This window comes from Falco rusticolus, chromosome 8 (genome assembly GCF_015220075.1).
Source record: "Falco rusticolus isolate bFalRus1 chromosome 8, bFalRus1.pri, whole genome shotgun sequence".
Lineage (NCBI taxonomy): Eukaryota > Metazoa > Chordata > Aves > Falconiformes > Falconidae > Falco > Falco rusticolus.
The window spans coordinates 11,874,286-11,896,655 of record NC_051194.1 but is presented as its reverse complement, the minus strand read 5'-3'; the positions used below and the strand labels follow the sequence as shown (position 1 = coordinate 11,896,655).

The window sequence follows — 22,370 nt, the reverse complement described above, 5'->3', positions numbered from 1 at the left end:
TGTTCACGTACTGAACCCTTCACCACTCTTGCGTGTTATTGACGTCAGTACACGTTTGTTTTTTTCTTACAAGATCCTGTGTTTCCCAGCTGTGACCAGGAACCAGTGACTAATAAAGATGAAGATGTAGTTCAGCTTTTCTGCTTCAGTCATTGCTCTCTAGGAACTGCTGTACCATAGGACCCAGAAGAAGATCCACTTGTTTCTGATGCTCATAATGAATTTCAAGCATTAGTGACCTATATTGGATTCAAACCAATAGGGTACAGGTGAAAGCTCTACTACTGCCAATTTATTCAGCAATCCAGGCTCAGCTTGGGTTTGGAATGGAGCTTTTCGGTAAGAAAAACAAATGAAGCAGCTGTTCCTTGGGCAAATGTGTTATACACAGACACTTAAGCTCCTTAAATTAGTTAGACTCATTGCAATGCTAGGTTTTGTTTTGTGTCATTTTAATTTCTCTTGCTGCATCAAGTCTGTCTGGGGGAAGGGAAGAAGAGATGGAAATCTGCTCAGTCCTTAAGTTTTGGGTGTTTCTAAGCAATCCTCCTCAAAACTGCTCAAAATCTTAAAGAGTAAAAGGCACATCGTGAACAGAAAACAGGAAATTTTCTGCTTTTTCCTGCAGAGAGAGTGGTATGCACCTTTAAAGAAATATCCAAATGCCATGAAAATGCATTAACGTTTTATGTTCTTAGATGAGTGTGGTCATGTATGCCTGACTTCAATAACTTGTGCGAAAGTTTTACCTCCTTGTCATTTAGGTCTCTTAAATTGTTAGTCCTTTCATGTGCAGAAGGACAGGTAAGTCCAAACTCTGAACTAGCTAGGGGTGGAAGCAGTGTCTCAGCCAGTCCTTTTTCAGTCTTTTCCCTTACCAATCCAGAGAAATAGCTTCATCCTAATAATCTTAGCAAAACAAAGTTTTTATGGCCTGCAAGGCAATTCATTTCAAAGTGTTCCAATTCCTTATGCTTGATGATCACATCTGCTTATTTTCCCACCCAAGAGTCTCAAGCTGTCTCCTACCTGGATAACAACCAACGAGAAGCTCTGCCTTGCAGCTCCTTCCAGAATTCCTTAGTCTCTAGGCTGATGTTGCTTTTGAAATACTAAAATAATTCAATCTGCTGTGGTTCTAGCATTGTATTATCTGTTCTGTCTGACTTGAATCAAGCCTATAAAATTAACTCTGTAACTGTTGCAGCATCGATGCTGAATGATTCTAGAGCTTGCTTGACAGTGTAAGTCTTTTTTAACTGGGAAATTTTCAGAATAATGAGTCAGTCAACGAGATCCTCAAAGCACTCCTTAGATGACATGCCATGGCACCTTAATTCTGAATGATAGGAAGTTGGAGAGGATTAGGATTTGGGGTGGGTAGATTGGTTTGTTGGTTGGTTCTGCCATTGACTTTCCTCAAAGGCAGTTCTCATACGTCTGCCAGGATTTTTTGCATCCGAGTTTGTTAAAGCTATGTCAACATCTAGAGGAGTATTTAAATACACAAAGAATACTCAAGTATATGAAGTGTTGATAAGCTTAACTTGTCCTCTCCTCAATATTGTTGTAAGATCTTAAAACATCTTGATCTTTCATGTCCAGTACAGAGCCTTCCACCTAGACCTGCATGCGTGCCGCCCATCCTCTCTGCTGCTTTCTTCCTGAAATCTGCTCCTTTTGCATGGTTTCTTTGTATGATCCAGCAGCGAAAATTCGAAGTACCGACTCACCCTCTAGACTTTGTCACCTGAACTTGGTCTGGTTGCCTGATGTGGTGTCCAGCTGCAGGATCTGGGGAAGGAAGGGGCGGCAGGGAAGGGAGAACCTGTTGGAGTGGGGCTGCAGGGTGGCTGTCCCCGTGCAGCATGGGGCACCCTGCCCGCTGCAGAGCACGTGCTGGCAGGGGCGGCTGCAGGGCTGCCTGCCTGAACTGCAAAACCTCTCTTTTGTGTTGCTTTTTCCTTTGCTGGTTTAAGAGAGGCTGCATCCTTCCTATGCTGTAACTGGCTGGTGAAGGACCCTGGTTGCCGAGGTAACAGAGAAACCTAAAAAAAATATATTTTTTTTTCCTTTTTTTCCCCCTCTGTGTTTTCTCATAAAAGCTTGACATTCCTTTTGTGTACCTTTCTGCTAAATAGCTTGTGTGGCCCGAGCTGATGTACCTTGCAGGAAGAATCAGAAACATGCTTTTCAATTATAACAGCAAAATTACGAAGGGTTTTGTAGTTTGGATGTTTAATTTCCCGCATGCTTTGCGCACTGCATAAGGGACGCTGCAGCGAGTGCCTCTGTGAAGAGCTGCCATCTGGCTGGTGAGATAGGCCTTGCTGTGGTGGCTGTGGGTAATTCAACCACTTTCTCTCTTCCTCTCCGATAAGGGAATCACTTAAAATACCTCCAGACTCACCACGTCTTCTAGTTAAGACGTTCAGTCATCGTTTCATTTTGAACTCCAACCAACATGAGACCCCTTAACATTCTTCTGCCTTTGACTTTGTTGGCATTTACATCTTGAAGGTTGTAGCAGAGCCTGATGCTCTCCAAAGATCACTTAACCAAAAGCCTCGTAAAGCCCCTCAGGAATTACCTGGCTGAAGAGGACCGGGCTGTGTGTGCGCAGCTCCACGTCTCCTTGGAGGCAAGGACCAACACCTTCTCATCTGCTCCTTGGAGCTCTGGCTTGGCCTTCTGCAGGTGCCATGTGCTGGTAAGGAGGTAGTGCCATCGTAAAGTCTCTTCTGCTCACAAAAGTCACCATCTGTGCTTTAATCAATACATTCAGGCTTGACAGCCATTGAGCGGTAGGTAATAGGACTTGGGAGTCTTCGGGATGTTTTTACCAGCATGAGTGGGAGAACGGGATTACCAACCAGTGAGGTTTATGGTAACCTGTTGTTACATTAACAATTTGTTGTAAACAGTTTCTCAGCCTGGGATGGGACTATGCGGTTTTTATTGGCAAGAGGTTTCCTCTACTGTGTCTTTTGTTACTTTTTTAATAAGACAGACCTCCAAGTTAGCTGCTGCTTCAGAGGATATTTTTAATATTGCTTATCTGATTATGATTAAGCATTCTGGTGTTTATAGCATATGCTTTGACCTTGATGTTAGTTCAGCTGGGCAAGAATATAAATGATGAAGAAATTCCTTAGCTAGCTTACCCCATGGTATTTAAAATTAACTCTTTGATATTCTGTCCTAAAGTAGGAGCACTCTTTTTGAGATAGATGGCTTTAAAGAAAGGTACAGGTTTAACTGCTCTAGCTAAATTTAAAGGGTGTTGAAGTTTGGATATTTTTTTATTTCTTTCCAGCAAGCTGCATCTTCTTGTTTCTATGAACTTTGATCCAGAATTTAGAACTGTGACATTTACTAAATAGATCAGGCGTGCAGAATGAAATGAACGTTGTAAAACCAGAACTGAAGTATGGGAACTTCAGACTTTAGTCTGTAAATCATAAAGTACTTGTTTTTCTCTGAGATTCGTAAATGATACAAGATTGTAATGAGTGCTATAACTAAATTTTTCTGGATTTCCTTTTTTGTTTTGTTTTTTCAATAAATCTCGGGGCGTAGCTGCCTTGGTGCTACCTGTACAAACAGAAAAGCCTCCAAAAGCAGCTGCGTCTAAACCATTGATCTTTAGCCAAAGATTTTCTCTGTGTGTTTTCAACAAAAACTATCCTTAAAAAAAAAAAGGGGGGGGGGGGGGGGGCGCTTCTGATTAAAAGAAAGATGATTTCCAGCTCAGTATGCTGCTGTCATAGTGGGCTGAGTGACACAGTATATCCCCAAGTTATAATTTTATATAGCAGTAGTTTTGCTGATCAAATAGCAAAGTTTAAGACCATTCACTGTCAGCATGGAAAAAACCTCCAAGAAAAAAAAAAAAACGCCCTTAGTTTCTAACAAGGAGCCGTTGGGTGTTGTGTGCAGAACTGCCGAGTCAAAGAGTTTTTTTAAATATTCTGTAGCTCAAGGACTTGGCTCCTCTTCAAACATTTCCAACTACAAAAGGATGGGTAATCTTGCAAGTGAGTGTGCCCCCTCTAGGGGCAAAATTGTGGAAATTTGTTACAGCAGGTAAATTCAAAACGGGAGAAACGTTCGCTTGGAGTGAATATCTGAGGGTTTTTTTATCTCCCAGTGAGAAGGAATTTCTGCTGCAATTTAGGATGCAGCTTCCTCAGCATCTCTGTTGCCTGGCTTGCTGCAAGAGGTGACGTGTGCTGTAGGCAGCAGGGCTCTGCTTTCATCCATCTCCTACTTCAATTCTAAAAACATTAAGAAAAATGTGCTGCTGCTTTTCCGGGGTAGTTCTTGAATTTTCTTTATAAAGCGTGTCTCATACTGTGGAAAAAGTCAACTTGTATTTGTTCCTTCGGTAAGTGTTACAAACCTTGAGCTGTTCTGTGCGCGTTGTACCATTTTGGTGAGAAGGAATCACTGCCCAGCCATCTTTAACTGGGCACCCAGATTATTCTAAACAACCTCCCGGGAGTCTAGGGAAATAAAAAATCACTCCTGAAACTTCAGAGCTCTGAATGTGGGAGTTAGAGATGCTGTGCAAATACAAAGTATGTGCTGGGTGGCGTGCTGGTGGCGACACCGTGCTCCGTGCGGAGCCACAGAGTTGTCTGACTTGGGTGGTCATGTTTGTTTGTTCTGGCAGTGCTCGCTAAAACATGAGTCCTATATGAAACCATTTCAGCAACTTTTGAATGTTTGAGAAGTTACAAAATCTTCCTTTGACAGTGGTCTTTTGCCTTTGGTCTTTGCTATTTTGCCTTTTCACAGCTCAGGTTCAGGATCATGGAATTCATCCAAGTAGCGTTTTCGGGGTGTGTGTGTGCTCTGATCCTCAGGCTGTGCTACTGGAGAAATATTCCTCTTCTAAATGACCCGTGGGGAGAACATCCTTCTCCCTCATCTCTTTTCCAGCTGCTTTTGAAGTTTATCCCGGTTTATCTGGAGGGAGGGCTGCGTTTCGCTTTAGGGGGTGCTTTTAACTCTACCCCAGGTTTCCATACAAAAACAAGGTGAAGCAATTTTTAATGAAAACTTGAGAATTTTGTATCAGTCCTTTAAAAGCTGAATTTGGACCTCATCACTGGGATACTTTAACAGCAGGATAAATGCTTCCGAGCATGACCCCTTGAATGTTAAACATAAAATGCATGCATACTCATTTTTTCCCCTCTTATCTCCTAAAGGTGCTCTTACAGAGTGTTACGATGAACTGGGCAACCGGTACCAGCTTCCCGTCTACTGCCTCGCCCCACCTATCAACATGATAGAGGAGAAGGGCGACCTGGAGACTCTGGATATTCCTGATCCCCCACCCAATTCAGGGCATGAATGCCAGCTTCGTTTGCGCCTGTCCACAGGCAAAGACCTCAAACTCATGGTCCGCAGCATGGACACGGTGTACCACATGAAGAGACGGCTGCATGCGGTGGAGGGAGTGGAGCCAGGCAGCCAGCGCTGGTTCTTCTCGGGCAGGCCGCTGGCAGACAAAATGAAACTGGAGGAGCTGAAAATCCCAAAGGACTACGTGGTGCAAGTCATCGTGAGCCAGCCCTTAGCAAATCCCACCCCAGTGGAAAACTGATTTCTGCTTGTTTATCGATTCTTCTTTCCTCCGTCTCTGTCATGGGGTTTGTTTTCACTGCCCTCTCTTCTTTTGGGTTGTCCTGCTAATGGATTGGTTCCAAGAAATGACCAGCAAAAATTCCATCTGTGATGGAGATCTGCAAAAACAAAACATAAAAATGTAAACTGGCCTTTGGGGGTTGCCTGATCTCGTATTTAACACAACAGCAAACAGCACAGGGCAAGGGCAAAGGAAGGAAGGGGAAGGAAAAAGGGAGGAGGTACAAAGAGGGAGGGAAAAGATGATTGTTCACTTAAACAATACAAATACGTAATGATTCTTGAAACTGTAGGTGGTGTCCTGATCTATAGAGCCAGAGCAACAGAGAGCACTTTTATTAAAAAAAAAAAAAATATTATTACTAAAAACTAGTCAGTTTATAAAATTTCATATCAGCACCACGTACAGTTCATGCAAGAATCGCAGCTGCTCTGGGTGGGTCCTGCGCTGTTTGCGGGGATCCTTCCTGGTTTGACCTAACGCAAATGCTTTGCCAAGGCACAGCCAGCCCCAGGCAGCGGAGCTGGGCGAGGGGCTCCGTCTCTGTCCCACGTGCGCACCTCCTGGTGATGCTCAGACCAAGCAATTGTACATTCCAAGATGGCAACACAGTCCTGTGCCACGGCTGGCTCCCGAGCTGGGAGTGCAGCCCGCTGGAGCCTTAGGCAATAACTTAGTCAATGTATACTCTCACGTACTGTACTGTAAACTTACTGGCCACAAGACTGACTTAGCCTGAAGTTTACTGGCTGACTGGCACCTGAGTACTTGCCTGCTGGATACTGTATATCACTCAGATCATTAGAACGGGCTTTGATCAGGCTAGCTAAGGTGAGCTCAAGTTTAGGTGCATCCCCGTTGTCAGTTGGCACTGGTGTAATAGGTCCGGGTTAAACTGCAGTTGCACCCAGATGCAACGGATTGCAACTTCCCCTGCTCAGTTCCTGGAGGGCACAAAGCATGGAAGATGGTAAGGAGGACACAGTAGCACATGGTTTTCAGCTTCTTGTGTGAGTGTCACTTGAAGCAGCAGCCGGTCTTGTAGCTCTGATGACTCTCCAGCCAGGGCAACTGGAGGTTTCTTCACCACCACGCGCCTGCAGCCCAGAGCGTGACGGCAGTGTTTCGCAGCCGGTGCTTTCCCTTCAGAATGTAAGAGGAGCCCGTTCAGCAAATGACAAATCCTTTGGTAGCCTCAGAAATCTGAATCATTGTATTTTGGGCCAAAAATCTAATTGCTTGTTCCCTCAGTTAGAGATGCTCTCTGGCGGCTCCGCACCCCTGACTGGTAATGCCTTTGGTTGAGATCAAATGCCCTGTTCCTTTTAAACTTGATTTCTAATTTGCTTGGGTTTTCAGCCATCATTGAAACGACTTCTTCCAAAATCTAATGTGCTACTCGGGTATGAATAGCATATTTTTATTGGTTTCTGTCTTCCCTCTCTGAATCATTGGTCTAAAGCTACAGTTGTCCCAGGTGTGTCTTGTCTGCTAGTGAAACTGGTGGGTTACACTGACAGTTTTAAACTCGTTAATTTTGCTCCTTCATGAATTGTATAGAACTCAGTTTCTCGGACTCAAAGTGAATTCTTGCTCCGTGAGCATCGGCATAGAGCTGGAAGGATCAGAGGTCACCTGTACAACATCATGTGTCTTTCCCAGCAGGTGGAAGCAGGCACAGAATTTACATTGATGGATGGAAAACAGATCCACATTCTATATGCATTTCCCACCCTACCCCAAATGAGTATAGCTTTCTTTTTGGTCCCTGTGTTGCTGGAAAACTGTAGGCTTAATGCAGCTCCTTTAGCCCCAGTTTGGTGCAGGATGACTGAAGTGCAGTGGCAGAGCTGTGTGAAGGAAATTTAACTCCCTGTTCTCATATACACCAAAGTGACTTGGGTTTCTTTTTTCTTTTTTTTTTCCTTGTTAAAGATGAAATCAAAGCTGATAAATACTAATCTGTAACAAAAATTTTCTATTGTGAAGGCTTTTTTTTAAAGACAAATGTGAATTACTATACTGGGTTTTTGCAGCCAGATCTTTTGCATTCCAGAGGGGAAAAAAATATTTGATATATAAACAACTCAAAAAATCTCTTGGATTTTCACTGGGTAAAAAATGTTTCATGCCAGGAAGACACTATTTGTCTCATAAGACCTAACTTACATCTCTGTGTAAATGGTCTTTACGGTAACGTTTCCGTGCAGTCGCTTCTGGAAGGGGTGTGTGTGTGTGTATCGTGATAGATTAAGGGAGGAATAAACCAGAGTAACAGTTCTGTAACAGTGAACACTAAAACACTACTTTTTTTTTTTTTTTTGAGGATACATTTTGTTGATTTTTTTTTTTCTATTTTCATTCAGGCAATTGTCACCATGTGCTGTTTTTGAGATTACAGTGTAGGGTCTGGGAGAACTCCTTTTCCCTCTCCCCTGTCTTAGTTGGAAAAGGTTCAGTTTTATTATGCCGTTGTAGATGACCATGTCTTACATTAATTGCTTGTGCGTCAGGGAGGAGGGTGATGATCTGAAGGCCATGTTGTGAGTGGGCTCTGAGTAGAACAGAGAACTGATTCATGAAAATACTGTTTTCTCTAATAGTTTCCCTCTTGTCACTTAAGCACATACCTAAAACTGAAAAGAAAAAAATCAATGGTAAAATGCTTTTATAGCTGAAAGTGGAGACTTTTCAACTTATTCTTCAACCAATGACAGATATACCAAGCACATACCCTGATGGAAACAAATTTTACAAGATTTGTGTTAGGAAAGAATTCCAAGTTTCAAAAAAAATATTAGAATATATATATTAAAAAAATACCAGCAGTGAAGGCGTACAGGGATACAACAGCATGTTGACTAACATATCCCATGTACATAACTAGCAGTTGCAATATACATTGAGAGACCAGTCATTTCTGACTCTGAAATGCCTTGTCTTTGTCCTACAAGGTGGGCTTCAGTGCAGATGCCGGTGCAGGGGGCTCCCGTGGGGCTCCCGTGGGTCCTTGGGGCAGAGCAGGGCTCCCCCCGTGCCTGGAGGTGGGGGTGGGGGGAGGCTCATTTAATTGCAGAGCCAGGCAGGCATGGCTGAAGTGAGACTAACCAAGTACTAAACCCTCGTTTAGCTGGCAGCCCTGGTGAGGAGGACTGGTGCAGGTCTGCGTTGTGGACACCAGTGGCTGCTTCCAGGGAGGATGGACAGAAGCACGCTGGTGTCTGCATCTTTATTTTGCAGCATGGAGTGTGTGTTGAGCTTGCAGCTCAGCGCTGCTGGCAGCGTGTTGCCGTGCCGGTTGGTGTGCTGCCCTGCACTGTGTGGTGTCCTGGGTATAACTGGCGCAATGCAACAGGGTTTTTTTAATGCATGCAGCCATGAACTGCAGTGCTAAGTACAGACAAGTAAGGAGTAAAAGGATTTTCTTTTTTTTTTTTTTTTGTTAGAGCCATCTGTCCTTTGTGTCATTCCTGATTAGCTCTGGCTATAAACTGATGCCAGTAGGTAACATTTTTTACCATGTTAGTGACAGGTCTGTTCGATGTGATTCAGATTTTTATACTCTTTATTGTTGCTTCTGCCTGACCCAGAAGTAATAACCTAGTGAAAGTTCACACTCCTGAACAGCTTGAAGGGCAGAGAGGCATGAACACACATAGTCTGCTGGGGCAAGAGATCTCCAGAAAAGCTGCAGGTACTGTAGAGACGTTGCTTGGTGTGCTACAGAAGGATGCTCAGGGTCATCTTCCACAAGCAAGTGACAGCTGCTCCTTCAGAGCATCCAGCTCCCAAAAGTTTCATTGACTGCCTTGGCTCTCGGTGCATCGCAGTTTTATCGGTGTCCTCCACAGAAAATACAGCTTGGAGTAGTGGCACTGCGAGATCTTTTTTTATAGTTTTCTGAAAGTCTTTGCTCCTCTGGATCTGGGAAATACCTTGGAAAACTAAATGCAAGTCAGCAGTGTAGTAAGCTGGGTTCTTTAATAGACACCCCAATGCTAAAAGCCGTAGTAACTACAACACAAAACCTCACCCAGGAGCAAGCAAACAAAACCCATCTCCTCTTTGCCTTTCACAGAAAGTTCCTAAGTTGCTTTGGGGAGGAGAGGAAAGAGGGGTTCATTAGAGCAACAAGGCAACACGTGGCAATGTGCATAACCTTTGGTAAAGCAGATGGTCAATTGATAAAATATTGCTGTAGTATGACATGCTTCTGCATATATATCCATTGTTAGTAAATAATGTAAAAACTTTTTAAAAACTATTAAAAATTTTTTTTGTTACAGTGGTGGGATGCTTTTAGCCATGGAGCTTTGAAAGCATTTTTGCTGTGTAAGTGTTGACGAATTGAATGCTGTATGTTTCTCCATTTCTATCTTCTTCAGAAGCATAAGTGGTAGCTACAGTTCTGTATGTTGATCTATATTTTACAGACTCTTTTCTATGTTACTGTACATACATCCAACACCCTGCACCTTATGCAGAGAATGTTTACATTTAAAAAAAAGAAAAAAAATTTGTTGGCTTTCTCACTACGCTGCTCAGCTCCTGTTATGTTGAAATGAAAGTAGTCTCAGTTAGAAAACGGGGCTTTTTTTTTTCCTTTGCCCTTCACCACTTCCCCTGTAATTCTGACTCCCTCTGGGATGATGGCTGGGCTGGCAGCTCTTGGACAGCTTGCGCTTTCCTGGAGTAGGATGTAGCGGTATTTGAGAAAGGCATTTTTGCTGACTTGCTTTGGGTGGGGGGATGAGCTTTGTCTGCTCTGCAACTTTCTTGGGGGGGGAAAAAAAAAAAATTGCTTCAAACCCACTAGATGTTGGTGGTCTGCCTTGCAAGTTAACTCAGCTAGGAAGCCTTGGAGTTAAACTTTCCGGCAATCGTGTTTCTGTCTTCTCCCAAAGAAGATGAATGTCCCGCTATTCTATCTGCAGCTACAAACACTTCTGTTAGTTAATGGCTGTATATACGAGTCTGCCTGCTTTGAGACTTTCCTTTTCATAAAGTGTTTTTGATTGCTCTGTTCTGCAAATGGCTCTCCTCTTCCATATTTCATCCGCTTAGATACTCCCTAGCTGCGTGTGTGTTGTTCTTGTTCATAGGAGGTGGAGCTATAGGTCTCCTTCCAAGGGACATAAATGCCACTGAGCCTACAAAAGTCAAATGTTTGGAAGATGAGACGTAACCAGCGGGCTTCTCACCGTGGACTTTGAGACTTTGAATAAACGTGTCCACTGGACTCTCCGTGAAAAAGTATGTTCCTGCCCTCCAAGCAGGACCGCTTGTTGGGTATTTATCCAGTAGAACTCTGCATTTGTATATTTTACAGATCATTTGATCAGAGCCATGGGGCAAATAGAGAACTTAAAATCCTGACTCCTGCCTTAAAACTTTTAGTTCATCTTGAGCTCCAAAAATTCTGCACCTGCTCGTTCTCAAGTCCCTTTTCTCTTTAGGAAATTTGAGTCCAGTCAAAGGTTGGAGACAATTTAAGAAAATTTTAAAAGAAAATAAATTTTAGCGGATTGCTTTATTAAAAATAACTAACTGGTCTTGCATTGAAAACCCTATTTGTGCCTCTGTTAAGTCCAGGGAATGTTTAGAAAGTGGAGGTGGCTTTTGAGCAATGATTGAAATGACTGCATTAGCTGGCAATTTGTAAGACACTTGCTTTCATATGCTCTGAGCAAGAGACTTCGGTTTGTGTCCTCTCTGCCTCATGGTAATGGCTTTCAAAGATGGCTGGTACCATCAAATTTGTACTTCTTGAATAAATATCTTCATTTTTATGGTAAAACTTTTTTGTATGCAGTTTGTTTGTGTGTGCCATGTAACAAACATTCATGTTACATAGGATAAGGTGCTAGATTTGGTACTGACACAGAAAATGCGCAGCTCCAACATGCAGTGAAGCAAGGACGAGGGGATTCCAGTGACGTGACTGTATTTTTGCCCCTGTAACTTTTATAAAGTCTTTTAAAAATCAAATGTATGAGTTGTGTGAAACATGCTTTTTAACTTTTTTCCCCTCCCTGGCTCCTTCAGTCAATGGAGAATTCTATGCCAATATAAAGATGCTGTGAACATCAGGTAACTTCTAAAATGCATTATGTATTTTTATGTTGTACCTCTGTTTCTGGGTTGACATATCGCAGTAGCGTGTGCCCGTATTTTTAATCAACTGCAAAGCACAAGCAGGTCGTCTTTAGACTGTTAAATTATGTGATTTTTTTTATTTTTTTTTTTAATGTAGGGAAGATCTTTTTACCATTGAGAGCAAACCATCATGAACTTCTCTCAGAAATGCTGTACAAAATTTCCTGTATTTAAAACAAAAAAAAGAGAATTTTTTTTTCACCCTGCATTTAAAAAATAAAAGTAATCCTGGAAATGCCATGCCTTAAGGAATAAACTCAGTGTTGTTTTCCTTTTTAATTTCTTCAGTAGGCCTTTTGATTCCGAGCTGGAGCTCTACAACTTTTTCATTACCTGTCTGATACCCTAGAGACATGTTTTGGTAATAATTTCAGTGTGTGACAATGTTTTATCTTGCAAATAAGGTGTGCGATCCATGGAGAATGCGGGGCCTGGAGATGTGCTCAGACCTCCAGCATGAGCCACCTCTGTGCCTGGCGCCTGCTGTCTGCAGATGTGCTTCTGGCTCCTTGCTGAACGCTGCAAAATAATGGATCTGTGTAATTGTCCTATAATTACATTAACTGACATGTTGTCTTAATTCAGGTCACCACTTTTATAGTCTTGATTAACTACCTAAGGTATCAGAGGAGTAAGAACAGTTTTTTGTAGGGCACTTTGGTTTAATGTTATTACAGCTAAACATTTCAAATTTATTTATTTATTTTTTTAATCTTGGGATAATTTCACGGTAGAATTTGTGATGTCAGCTACAAACAAAGAAGCGTGATTTTCCTGGAACTTTTTTCCTTTTATACATATATATATATGTTTTATTCCTTTAATATGTGTGTATATAATATCTTATATGTACATATTCCCTTTTTAATATGCGCATATGTAAAGTAACAGGTGCAAAGGCTTGTTTGCAGCCATTTGTTCTGACCCATGTGACAGCCCTGCTTCTGCCTCCTCCAGGATGGACAGGGAAGGTTCTCAGAGCTGATGTCCTTCAGCACCAGGAGCGTGTAACTGCGTGTGATCTTTCTTTACCCAACTCCTAGCTGGGAAAAGTGTGGTCGCTTGCCAAGTAGTAAGAGGGATGTCCATCTCCAGGTGTTGCATGTGTGCATACGTACCCACGCCACAGCGAGCTGCCCTTGGTGTGCAGCTGTAGTGCATTTTGGTGTGTATGAAGTGGGTTGGGGGACTCCAGGCCGACTGTTGACCGAAGGAAAAACCCCAAAAGAACGTGGATTCTAGGTCAAAACTGCACAAGAGTATAAATTTTCTCAGCCGCTGCTGCAAGCAGTGAAATCGAGTGCAGCTTCACACGCTGCGGCGTGTGACCTTGGGGGAGAAGGCTGCGTATCTGTTCCACAGCTATGTGTTCTACCTTACAGTGGGTTTATTCCAAATTAACGTCATTAAAGTTTATATTGTGCCTGTATTTATATTTCATCGACCTGTATCTTGCTCTATGACATAGCATAACATGCAATGACAAGGGTGGGGGTTCTGCCCCATGGTGGGTGCTACAACCTGGCTCCTGGCCCCCGCCGACCCCTCCTTGCTTTCCGCTGGCTACAGCTGCATCCTGGTGTGACGTGCCCGTCCCACTCGGTCTGTGCTCCTGCGGACCAGTGCTGCGTTACTACCTGGTGCTGGGCTCCAGGGACAGCACTAAGGGAAATGGTCTTTAACTGTGGACCCCATATTGGTGGTGCTGCTTATGCTGGGGCAAGTGCCCTGGTCAGCGCGGAACCCCAGGGTCCCTCCGGATGCTGCAGGGAGCATCTGGCTGAAAGCTCAGGGTGGCTGGTCCCTCCAAACCTGGGTTAAAAGTATCAAGGTAACTTATGGAAAAGGCACTGAGCTCTCAGCTCTGCAGAGAATGGTTCTCTCTTTGAATAATCCCAGAAATTTGGGATTTCAGGCATGTAGTTTATTTTCTCAGGACTCGGAGCAGTTGCAAAGATCCAAGAGGAGGGATGCCGCCCTGCAGGCGTGCTGAAATCTCGCTGCATGGGAGGTCAGCGGTAGCACTTGGAGACTGGAATTTTCTTTTCTAATTAGTCCCTTATGGTGCAGCTATGCTGCTTCATTAGGGAAGCTCTCGAACAGCAGCGAGTTTGGAGGAGGGTCAGTGTAGCGATGTCCTGTGCGTAAGGTGAGAGGAGGAAATAAACTCACTGGATTGCTGTGCCCAAGGGGAAACAGTCAATACTGAGGAAAAGAAACTGAAATGCCTCTCTTGCTTTCTCTCCACATGGACTTAATTAGGTGGTTTTGTTAATGAAGCAAACAGTGTTTCCTGTGGCTGCGCTGTTCCTCACAAGCATGGCAGCAGGGATGCAGGGAGCTGCCCAAGCCTGGGGCACATAGGTGGGGGCTGCGGAGCAGAATGCATGGGAAGAGAAAGCTGCCAGCGTGAGTGGCTCCAGCCTCAGAGACCAGTCTGCCCCATCTCAAACCAGCCTTGCTTTGTGTGCGTCTGAACGTGGCAAAATGGCAGCATTGAGGAGGGAAGGCTCTTGCTAAGCCAGTGGGTAATATAGGGGCAGGACAAGGTGGTCTCTAAAATAACAAGATGACCCCCATTGCAGGGTACGGGGAAAGGCGATGCTAACGTCAGGCTTAGTCCTGGGGAGAGCTGCGAGGCACGAGGCTGCCATCCACGTTGCATCAGTCCGTCCTCTTCCTCAGCCACCAGTCTGGTGCTCACCTCGGCAGAGCAGTGGCAACGTGCAGGGGAGAAAACAGAAGAGGCAATTGCTTCGCTGCAGCACTTTGATTTATTCACTGTCTACGAGTTCAGTACATCTGTCTGGTGATTGTAAACTGAGCCCAGGGGAGAAGTGAGGCTGTGCTGTTCCCAGCTGGGTAAGGGGCTCTGTCAGTCTGTTAGGAGCTTGCTGGTCCTGCTGGGAAGCTGTTCATGGTCCCCCTCCTTTTTTTGTTACTGTTTGTCGATGCAGAAGACTGCAAATAGCTTGAATTCCCTGTAGTTCAGTTGCTGGGTTTGGAGAGGAGATAGGTCCCTAGCTTAGCAAAGCAGCCTTGCCCAGTATAACCGGTTATTTCAGAGAAAGGCCCTGAGTCCAGGCTCTCATCCCCTTCCCCAACTTGCTGTAGTTTCCCGATTGACTTGGGAGAAATTGGTTCCAACTGATTGCCTCCAGCTCATCCCGAGCATGTTACAAGCTAATAGGGCACCTCCCTGGCACATGGCTGCTTCTTTAGCATTTGTAATGGCTTGCAGATGTTGGAGTGATTCATAACAGCTAGGGTTACGGTGGGGCGGGGTGGATGGGGGGACCGGGGTGCCTCCATGGCTGTCACCGCTGCCCTGCTCCTGCTTGAAGTGGCCTCGTGATCGGCAGCTTCGAGATGAAAGGGCAGGATCAGTGCGACCTGGGGCTGAGGCTTCTTACTCTGGGAAACTGCTCAGGGGCACTGGAGAACTGCCCCCAGGTCCTGAGCAGGAGAGAGACCTTGATAACCCTCTGCAAACCGTGCAGCACTCACAGGAGAGGGGCAACGAAAAAAGCAAGTCATTGCTCTTTTCCTCAACCGTTTCACCACAGCGATGACTATCAAAAGTCCTGTCTAACTGAAGAGGTCCCAGAAGACTGAAGGTTTGTCAGAGTGGTGCCCACCTACAAGAAGGAGGATCTGGATAACTACAGGCCTGTCAACCTGATCTTAGTGCCAGGGAAGGTTGTGGGGCAGATCGTCCTGAGCGCCATCACACAGGAGCCACAGGAAAATCAGGAAGGGAGGATTCATAATACATTTGCTGTGTCCCTTCTTAAAGTGATGGCAGAGCCTTATACGCTCCCACTGCATGACTGGAAGTCATTGCTTTGTATGGTACTAACTCTGATACGGTATATGATGTGTTTATCTGATTTTTCTGAGCTACGTGTAGTGGCCTTGATTGAAAACCTTAATTGGGGAATTGCTGTTAACTATGAGCAGTTGGCTGGAGAAAACAGTTGTGCCGATTCTGTGCAAACAAGTAATTGAAGAGGATACCGGGAGTGGAACACAGAGGAGGAGAATTATCAGTAAAAACAATAACCCAGGAACCTAGCAGCAGCAGAAGGGCTCTCCCTCGGTTACTAATGGCTGTCTTGCTGAATGCGCTGCTGGAGCATGCTGAGATGCTGAAGTCATGAGGACAGTGTGAAGATGTGACAAGAGTTAAGAGATGTCTACAGCCTATTAATGACTGATTCCCTAGCAGTGTCGCTACAGGTGCTCATTAATCAGGGAGTGCTTCAGAGCAGGGAGGGATTTGAAAGAGCCCTGCTGACCAGGCTGGGACAGAGGTGAGCTGGTGGCAAAAGTGAATTAGCAAGGGATGTGCAGGCACCTCTGTAAGGAGGAGGGTGTCAGTGCAGAGCTGGAGGGGAGGCACCGTTACCAGCTTTGTTCCCCTGCTGGCTGCAGGGAGCTGCTCCCCACCATGGGGCAGGGACTGGCAAGATCCCTATGGCCTCTCCTTGGAACCTGGAGCTGGTTTAAAGGTCAAAATGAGGGATCCATTAGAGAAGAGAAAGGGCTTCTCCTGGGGCTCCTATCTGACATCAGCATCTCCATGGCAGAGGCATCAGCCAAGGTATGGCACTTACAGTGTTTCAAGCAGGAGTTTCAAGTCCGAGGGCACCCCACTGAGGTACCCCCCTGGCCAGCAGCTCTGCGAATGGACTGCAGAGAGCTTGGAAAATGGCGAGAAGCCCCAGGTGAACTCCGAAGAAAATGGCTTAAATAGAGGCACTTCTGCTAGTTCTGCCACCTCCTCCTGTTGGAGTCTCCTCAGACAGAGGAACATGCCTGGGTTACTCCTCCAAAAAGATTTCTTCCTGTTGCTATCTTACTGTTAAAACATTTTCAATTCAGACTGTGCAACAAGTCATCAAAGTCCTGCTCCTGCAGTCAGCAGAAACAAAACTCAGGCTTGAATGAGAAGCGGCTGCAGTGTAAAGGATCAATTTTGAATTTAGGGGCATTTTCATGGCTTCTTTTTTGACTGTAATTTCTCTATTTTTACCTCATTTCCAGAAACATCAAAGTTGTTGAATGTCTTCTTAAGTTATTTCTGGATGTCGGAGAGAAACCTTGTGGCTTCAGACATGTTAAAACCGATCTTATTATCCCCATCTACGTCCAGCAGCTGAAAGGCAGGTCCCGCGTGCCAGTGGATGGTTCTGTTTCAGGGCAGAAAGGTTTAGACACAGATGATAAGCACTGATTTCCTGCTTGGAAAGAATACGTGGAACACCAGCTGGTGCTCTAGTCCAGAGAATAAAGGTGACCCCCCGCCAGTCGCGCCTGCAGGAAATACCACAATCCTGGTGCTTCCTGCTGCGGAGCGCGGGGCTGCTGCCAGCCGGACAGGGGCTGCGCTGGGGAGAGCTACCGCCAGCCAGCCGAACTCCAAAGCTGCTTTGAGAGGTCCTTCCCCATCCCTCCCGCACGCTGAACTTGCAGGGCTATGTCCCACGTCTGGCTCCACTCCTTCCCCCCCCACCCCGAGTTCCACGGGCAGCAGCCCCGAGTGGGCCCTTGGCTGGGTACCTGGTGAGAGCAGAGCTGCAGGTCACGTCCACCAGCAAGTCTGAGCTCTGGGGGTAACCCTGGCTTTACCACTCCTCTCCCTCGCCGAAGCTTGCTGTCCTTGCTGCTTTTCCCTGGAAAGGCACCAGCCTCTCCCAGCCTGGGCCACGTGTGATGCCAGGGAGGCTGAAGGACACCGGTACCCGCTGCACCAACAAGCTAGCAAATGCTGATGGGTGAAAACAGATGCTCTGCTCTCTTCCCCACAGGCAGCCACAGCTGAGGGCTTGTTTTTTGGAGAACGTGCTAAGATGGACAGCCTGAAGCAGGAGGAGTGTTTAGATGGTTCCTACCTAGCAACAGGTTCAGGGGTAGATTTATCACAGAGAAGCAAGGTTGGAACTAATAGGGGTGCTGCTCGTTTCCCTGCTTTGCTTTTCTATGCAGCAGCCTCACCGCCACATCCAGACCCAGGGACCTTCTTCACCCCTTGCCTGCCATGAGTAAAGATCAGCTCCAGTGAGTTGATTCCCTTTATGGGGGTGTTGGATGGTGCAGATGTCCCTGTACCAAATCCAGGACCCACAGGCTACACACCTCATGGGACTGGAGGATGCACACCACCATGTAGAACTCATTTAAGCAAATCCTCCCCCTCGCATTTTGCTCCAGCAATTCAAATGGCAGCATGACCTGGTCCTTACTCAGGTCGGTCACACAGTGGAGAAAGCAGTAAAACGGCAGATCTGGAAAACAGTGAGCTCTCAGTCATCATCTGCACAAAGCTGAGAGCAATAATTAGAAGGATTTCTTTTATTTTAAATGCCCACTGCTCCCAGACAGGTTGCACAGGCAATTAAAACACAGTAGCAGACAAGAGATACCGTTTAGGTTTAATAGACAGCATTAATAAGATGGCCTGATTTATGACAGGGTATGTGATTTCTGCACAGAAGGCAATGTTAAAGTGCTCATAATTTTTCTGTCTGTCATCTCTTCCACCTCACTGCTGGAGGAAAAAAGGACTTTTCCAACAAACCAGAAACCTTGGAAATAGAACCTGTTTTTCTTTTGGAGGTGTCACTTTTAACTCCATGACCCACTAACGATTATTTTTAGTCCTATTTCATCTTCTCCAGTGCATAGGAAGAGCCAAACTTCCAGATCAAGCATTTCCGTCAAACTTCCCCAACCGCAAACACAGGACCAACAGCCCCTGCTAAAAATATCTGCAGCCTGGTCTGATTCTGCTACCCTTAAATTTCTGTCAGTGGGGCAAACCCACAGGAAGAGGTATCATTGGAGCTGGAGCACCATGGGGGTTTGCAAACACATGGTGATAGAACAAAGTACTGCAGGCAGGAGGCGGGGAAGCTGTGAACCAGTGGACAAGAGGGTTGCGAACAGCCTCATGTGGAGGACACTACTGGCGAGAAACCTACCTGCTTTCTAACACAGAGCACGATCGGTTTATGGAAAGGATTACATGATGAGGTCGCTGCAGTGCTAAGGAATTAGCTTCAGTGAGCCAGAAATCCCCTCTTGCCCTGTGTTCCTGGCATCTTGCTTGCACAGCTGTAAAGATCTCCTTCATCACTGGCCTGGGTTTTTCCTGTGTCGATTGTCTGCTTTTTGTGCCAGGACCTGGTTATCGTGTTTGTACAGTACCAGTGAGCCTGACCTGGGGGCTTCACGTGCTGCTGCGATGCAGAGGACAGTAATACCATAAAATCAAACAGGTTTCATAGGCTTTTGGACCTTTTCCTGTCACACAAACAGGGAAGGAGGCAATGGAAGGGGAAAGGGGGAAGAAGTATCTTCAGTGAGAGCTGGAAATGCATCTCGGTGGCTCTGCATGGTCCCCTGAGCCACGTATTTCAGAAGCCAATGCGGGAGTAGCCAGGCCATGTAACCTTCCAGAGTGGTTGGGGCACGATGGAGCAGGGAGGACGTGGTGGCACATGCTGTATCTGAAAGCTTTCTGGGGTATTGCCAATTACTTGCATTAACCAAGCTGCTAGTTAATTAGTATGACAGAGTGCTGCATTTGTCCTAACATCTGAAGTGCAGTATTTGCGATGTCTGTGATCTTTGGTTTTAAATCCTAAGCGATGCAGCATTCTGTGTGTCTCTTTTCAAAACATTACACAGAGCTTGTAATCTTAGAGCCTTAATGCCAACCTCATTTTTGGAACTACTTACTGTTCAGATAATTCTTTCAATGAACATCCAGGAGCTGGAAATACACTGTCAGTGCTGCAGCATCTCTTACTGACGACAAGCAGTATACTTCATCTAAACACAAATGCTGCAGAAAACACCCAGATTTCAGTTTCACCTCAGCTGGCCATGGAAGATCAGCCAAACAGAATTAGCACCATGGCAATGACCCCTCACAGAAGGAAAAACCTGCCCTAGAACCAGGTGCAACTTCTGTCCCACAGCTTCAATGCTTTCCCCACATTTTCAAGAATTCCCCTCAGATGTAGAGGCAAGGGATCCCCTTCCATTCAGTGTTAAAGGATAACGTGTACTAAAATCAAGTGACAGAAATTATTCTTACAATGATCAAGAGCATTAAATTTGATTAAAAAGTGCAAGATAGCACAGACTTAAGGATTTATCTTAGACTGTAGCGCAAATCTCAGCCTCAGACAAGTGGTACCCAGAGGCTGTTTGTCCGTGCCGGGGCTGTGCTATGTAGCAGCCACTGCAGGGCTTTGCTTTTCCTCTTAGCCAGGGCTTTAATGTTTCTAGTTTCCAGCACCTGACGGTGTCTGTGCAATGTGTCCGGGAGCTATGGCTGCTTTTGAATGCCCAGTTTCTTATTCAAGTTATCTGTTAGGAAGCCAAACTGCTCTTCTATTTATATAAAGTGTTTATCACCCGTTTCTCTTCCGACCCAGAACGAGTCTAATCCAGCACAGCAATAACCATTGAAAGTGCTCTTTATTCCTTACTCCTAAGCTATACCAAGAATAATACTAATAAAATCTAAATCCACTGGCTTACTTTGGATGCCAGACCCTCTGTAACCCCACATTTAAAACGTGGAGCCGTATGCTGTCCTGCAGTCAGGTCAGCAGTTTCTCCTCCTTGGGTCGTAACGGTGAGCAAGAGCTCAGCTCTGCTAACGCGTGCTGCTGAGGACTGTGCTGAGTGGTCCTGGTTAACGCGATGGTGATGCTCGTGACCACCTCTCCATAGGATCAGAGGTGTTCCTAGGAGCTTGGGGCACATTTGCAAAATTCTTTGCATTTCTGGAGTTTATATTCTCTTTCTCTTATTATCACTTGAGAAACAGTTGAAGTAATTCATAGGTAGATAATTAGCCTGTTCACTGGCTGGGTTTGACACCTGTGAGTGTTCTGCAAGAAATGGGTGGAAAGAATTCAAACGGCTGATTCCCTTTCACTACGGAGCCAAGAGATAGTAAATCTGCTTACAGGGTCTCAAGCGCTGGATATAGGCTGCCATAGCCCCCAAAATGCTGTGCTGGATCGGAGCTGCTCAGAAACTTCTGAAGGGGTAACTTGAGTTTGCAAAATTTACGCCAGCAGAGAAATCACCTCTCTGACTGAGCCCCAGCCTGATCAGCCTTCCCTCAGGTAGTCTGCAGGGCATCTACCCGCACCGCAAGCCCGTTGGCTTAGGATTTGTCTTGGATTCCATATCTTTAGAGCCCCTGATAAGGATAGGTATCCCCAATACATGCCCACAGCTCTTGTAGGGGCAATTACAAAGATGACGGAGTCAATCACATATCAGGGAGGCAGGTGACAGAGCGAGGGGCAATGACCCCAGGCAGCAGCTTAGGAGGTCCAGTGGGACATTAGGGAAAACCCTCCCCCCGGGATGGTGGTGCCCCTGGAGCAGGTAACCCCAGGATGTCATGTCCGCTCCATTCTGGGAAGTTTTTCAGGACTTAGCTGGACAGATTGCTGTCTGACCTGGTCCAGTGCTGGTGACACTCCTGCTCCAAGCGGGGACTTGGTGACTGCTGGGGGTCCCATCCGTGCAATGTTTCTATGGCTGCGTACAATGTCCAGGTCCCCTAGTACAATAAAGTAAAAACGCTATTAAGAATTATAACGTTAAAAATACTGATAGCTAAAACATTGGGAAAATCGAGATTAAAAGGATGAGATTCTGAAAGCAATTGCTCTGATTCTGTTCTATTTTTACTCTGGGATTGCCAAATCCACGCGTTGTACCAGATCAGATCCGAAACCCATGAAGTGAAGCGAAGTGAAGTGAAAAAAAGCGCTCGGTTATTTCCAGCTTCTTTCTGTTCCAGGGATACACTTGCATTTTCAGCTCCTTTCCCCCCACAACTCAGTGGGGAGAACGGAAGAAGTAGGGGAACACAAAACTTTTTTCAAAAAAAAGGCAGCTGAAATTCTCACACAGCCACCAATTTCCAGGAACCGGAGTTAATAGTATTTCAAGCATCAGCATCAGGAAACTCGCAGCAGGAATGCGAGGGCTGATCGTACCGGGATAAACCCAGGGGATTTGGCAACAGCGAAGACAAGGAGAGGTGACAATGTGCTTACGGTGTCGTAAACCAGGGGACTAAGGAGAAATCGCCAAGATGCTCCCACAGCGAGAGCCCGCGTTCCGCAGGGGGCTGGGGTGTGTAGGCGCCTCCCCCCCCCCCCCCCCCGCCCCCGTGTCGTCGTCGTCGTCCCCCCTCTAACGGGGGCAGCCGCGCGCCCCCCAGCCCCCTGCCCACGCCGGGGCCGTGCCGGATTGCGGCTGCACGGCCCGGTGTTTCCCCTAGGTGTCCCCATGCCGCGGCATTTCCAGCCCGGGTGTCGGGGGCTTGGAAGTTTTGCGGGGCAGGGGGCGCGGACCCGCACGCCTGGCACCGCCGGGGTCACAACGCCTGGCCCGCCGTGCCGATGCGCTCCAATTCCTGCCGCTGGGAAATGTAAAAATATTTGTGCCTGGCTGTTTTCACGTGAGCCGAGCCGGGAGGGAGGACGCGTCCCTCCGGTGCCCCGGCGCTTCGGGT

The 22,370-nt window shown here is 46.0% G+C and overlaps 2 protein-coding genes across 2 annotated transcripts in view; one reads left to right on the top strand and one right to left on the bottom strand.

Moving 5' to 3' along the window:
- Positions 1–11,453, top strand: part of UBTD2 (ubiquitin domain containing 2) — a 61,115-nt gene extending 49,662 nt beyond the window's left edge. Inside the window, exon 3 of the mRNA XM_037398235.1 lies at positions 5,217–11,453. Coding sequence (XP_037254132.1) covers positions 5,217–5,614 — 398 coding nt within the window. The 3' untranslated portion in view covers positions 5,615–11,453. The remainder of the gene's footprint in view (positions 1–5,216) is intronic.
- A 3,297-nt stretch (positions 11,454–14,750) lies between these two features.
- Positions 14,751–20,830, bottom strand: EFCAB9 (EF-hand calcium binding domain 9). Its single transcript, XM_037397453.1, is given in 5 exon segments — positions 14,751–14,807; positions 16,848–17,004; positions 17,940–18,099; positions 19,556–19,696; positions 20,800–20,830. Coding segments are annotated over 5 exon segments (546 nt in total).
- Positions 20,831–22,370: the final 1,540 nt, after the last annotated feature.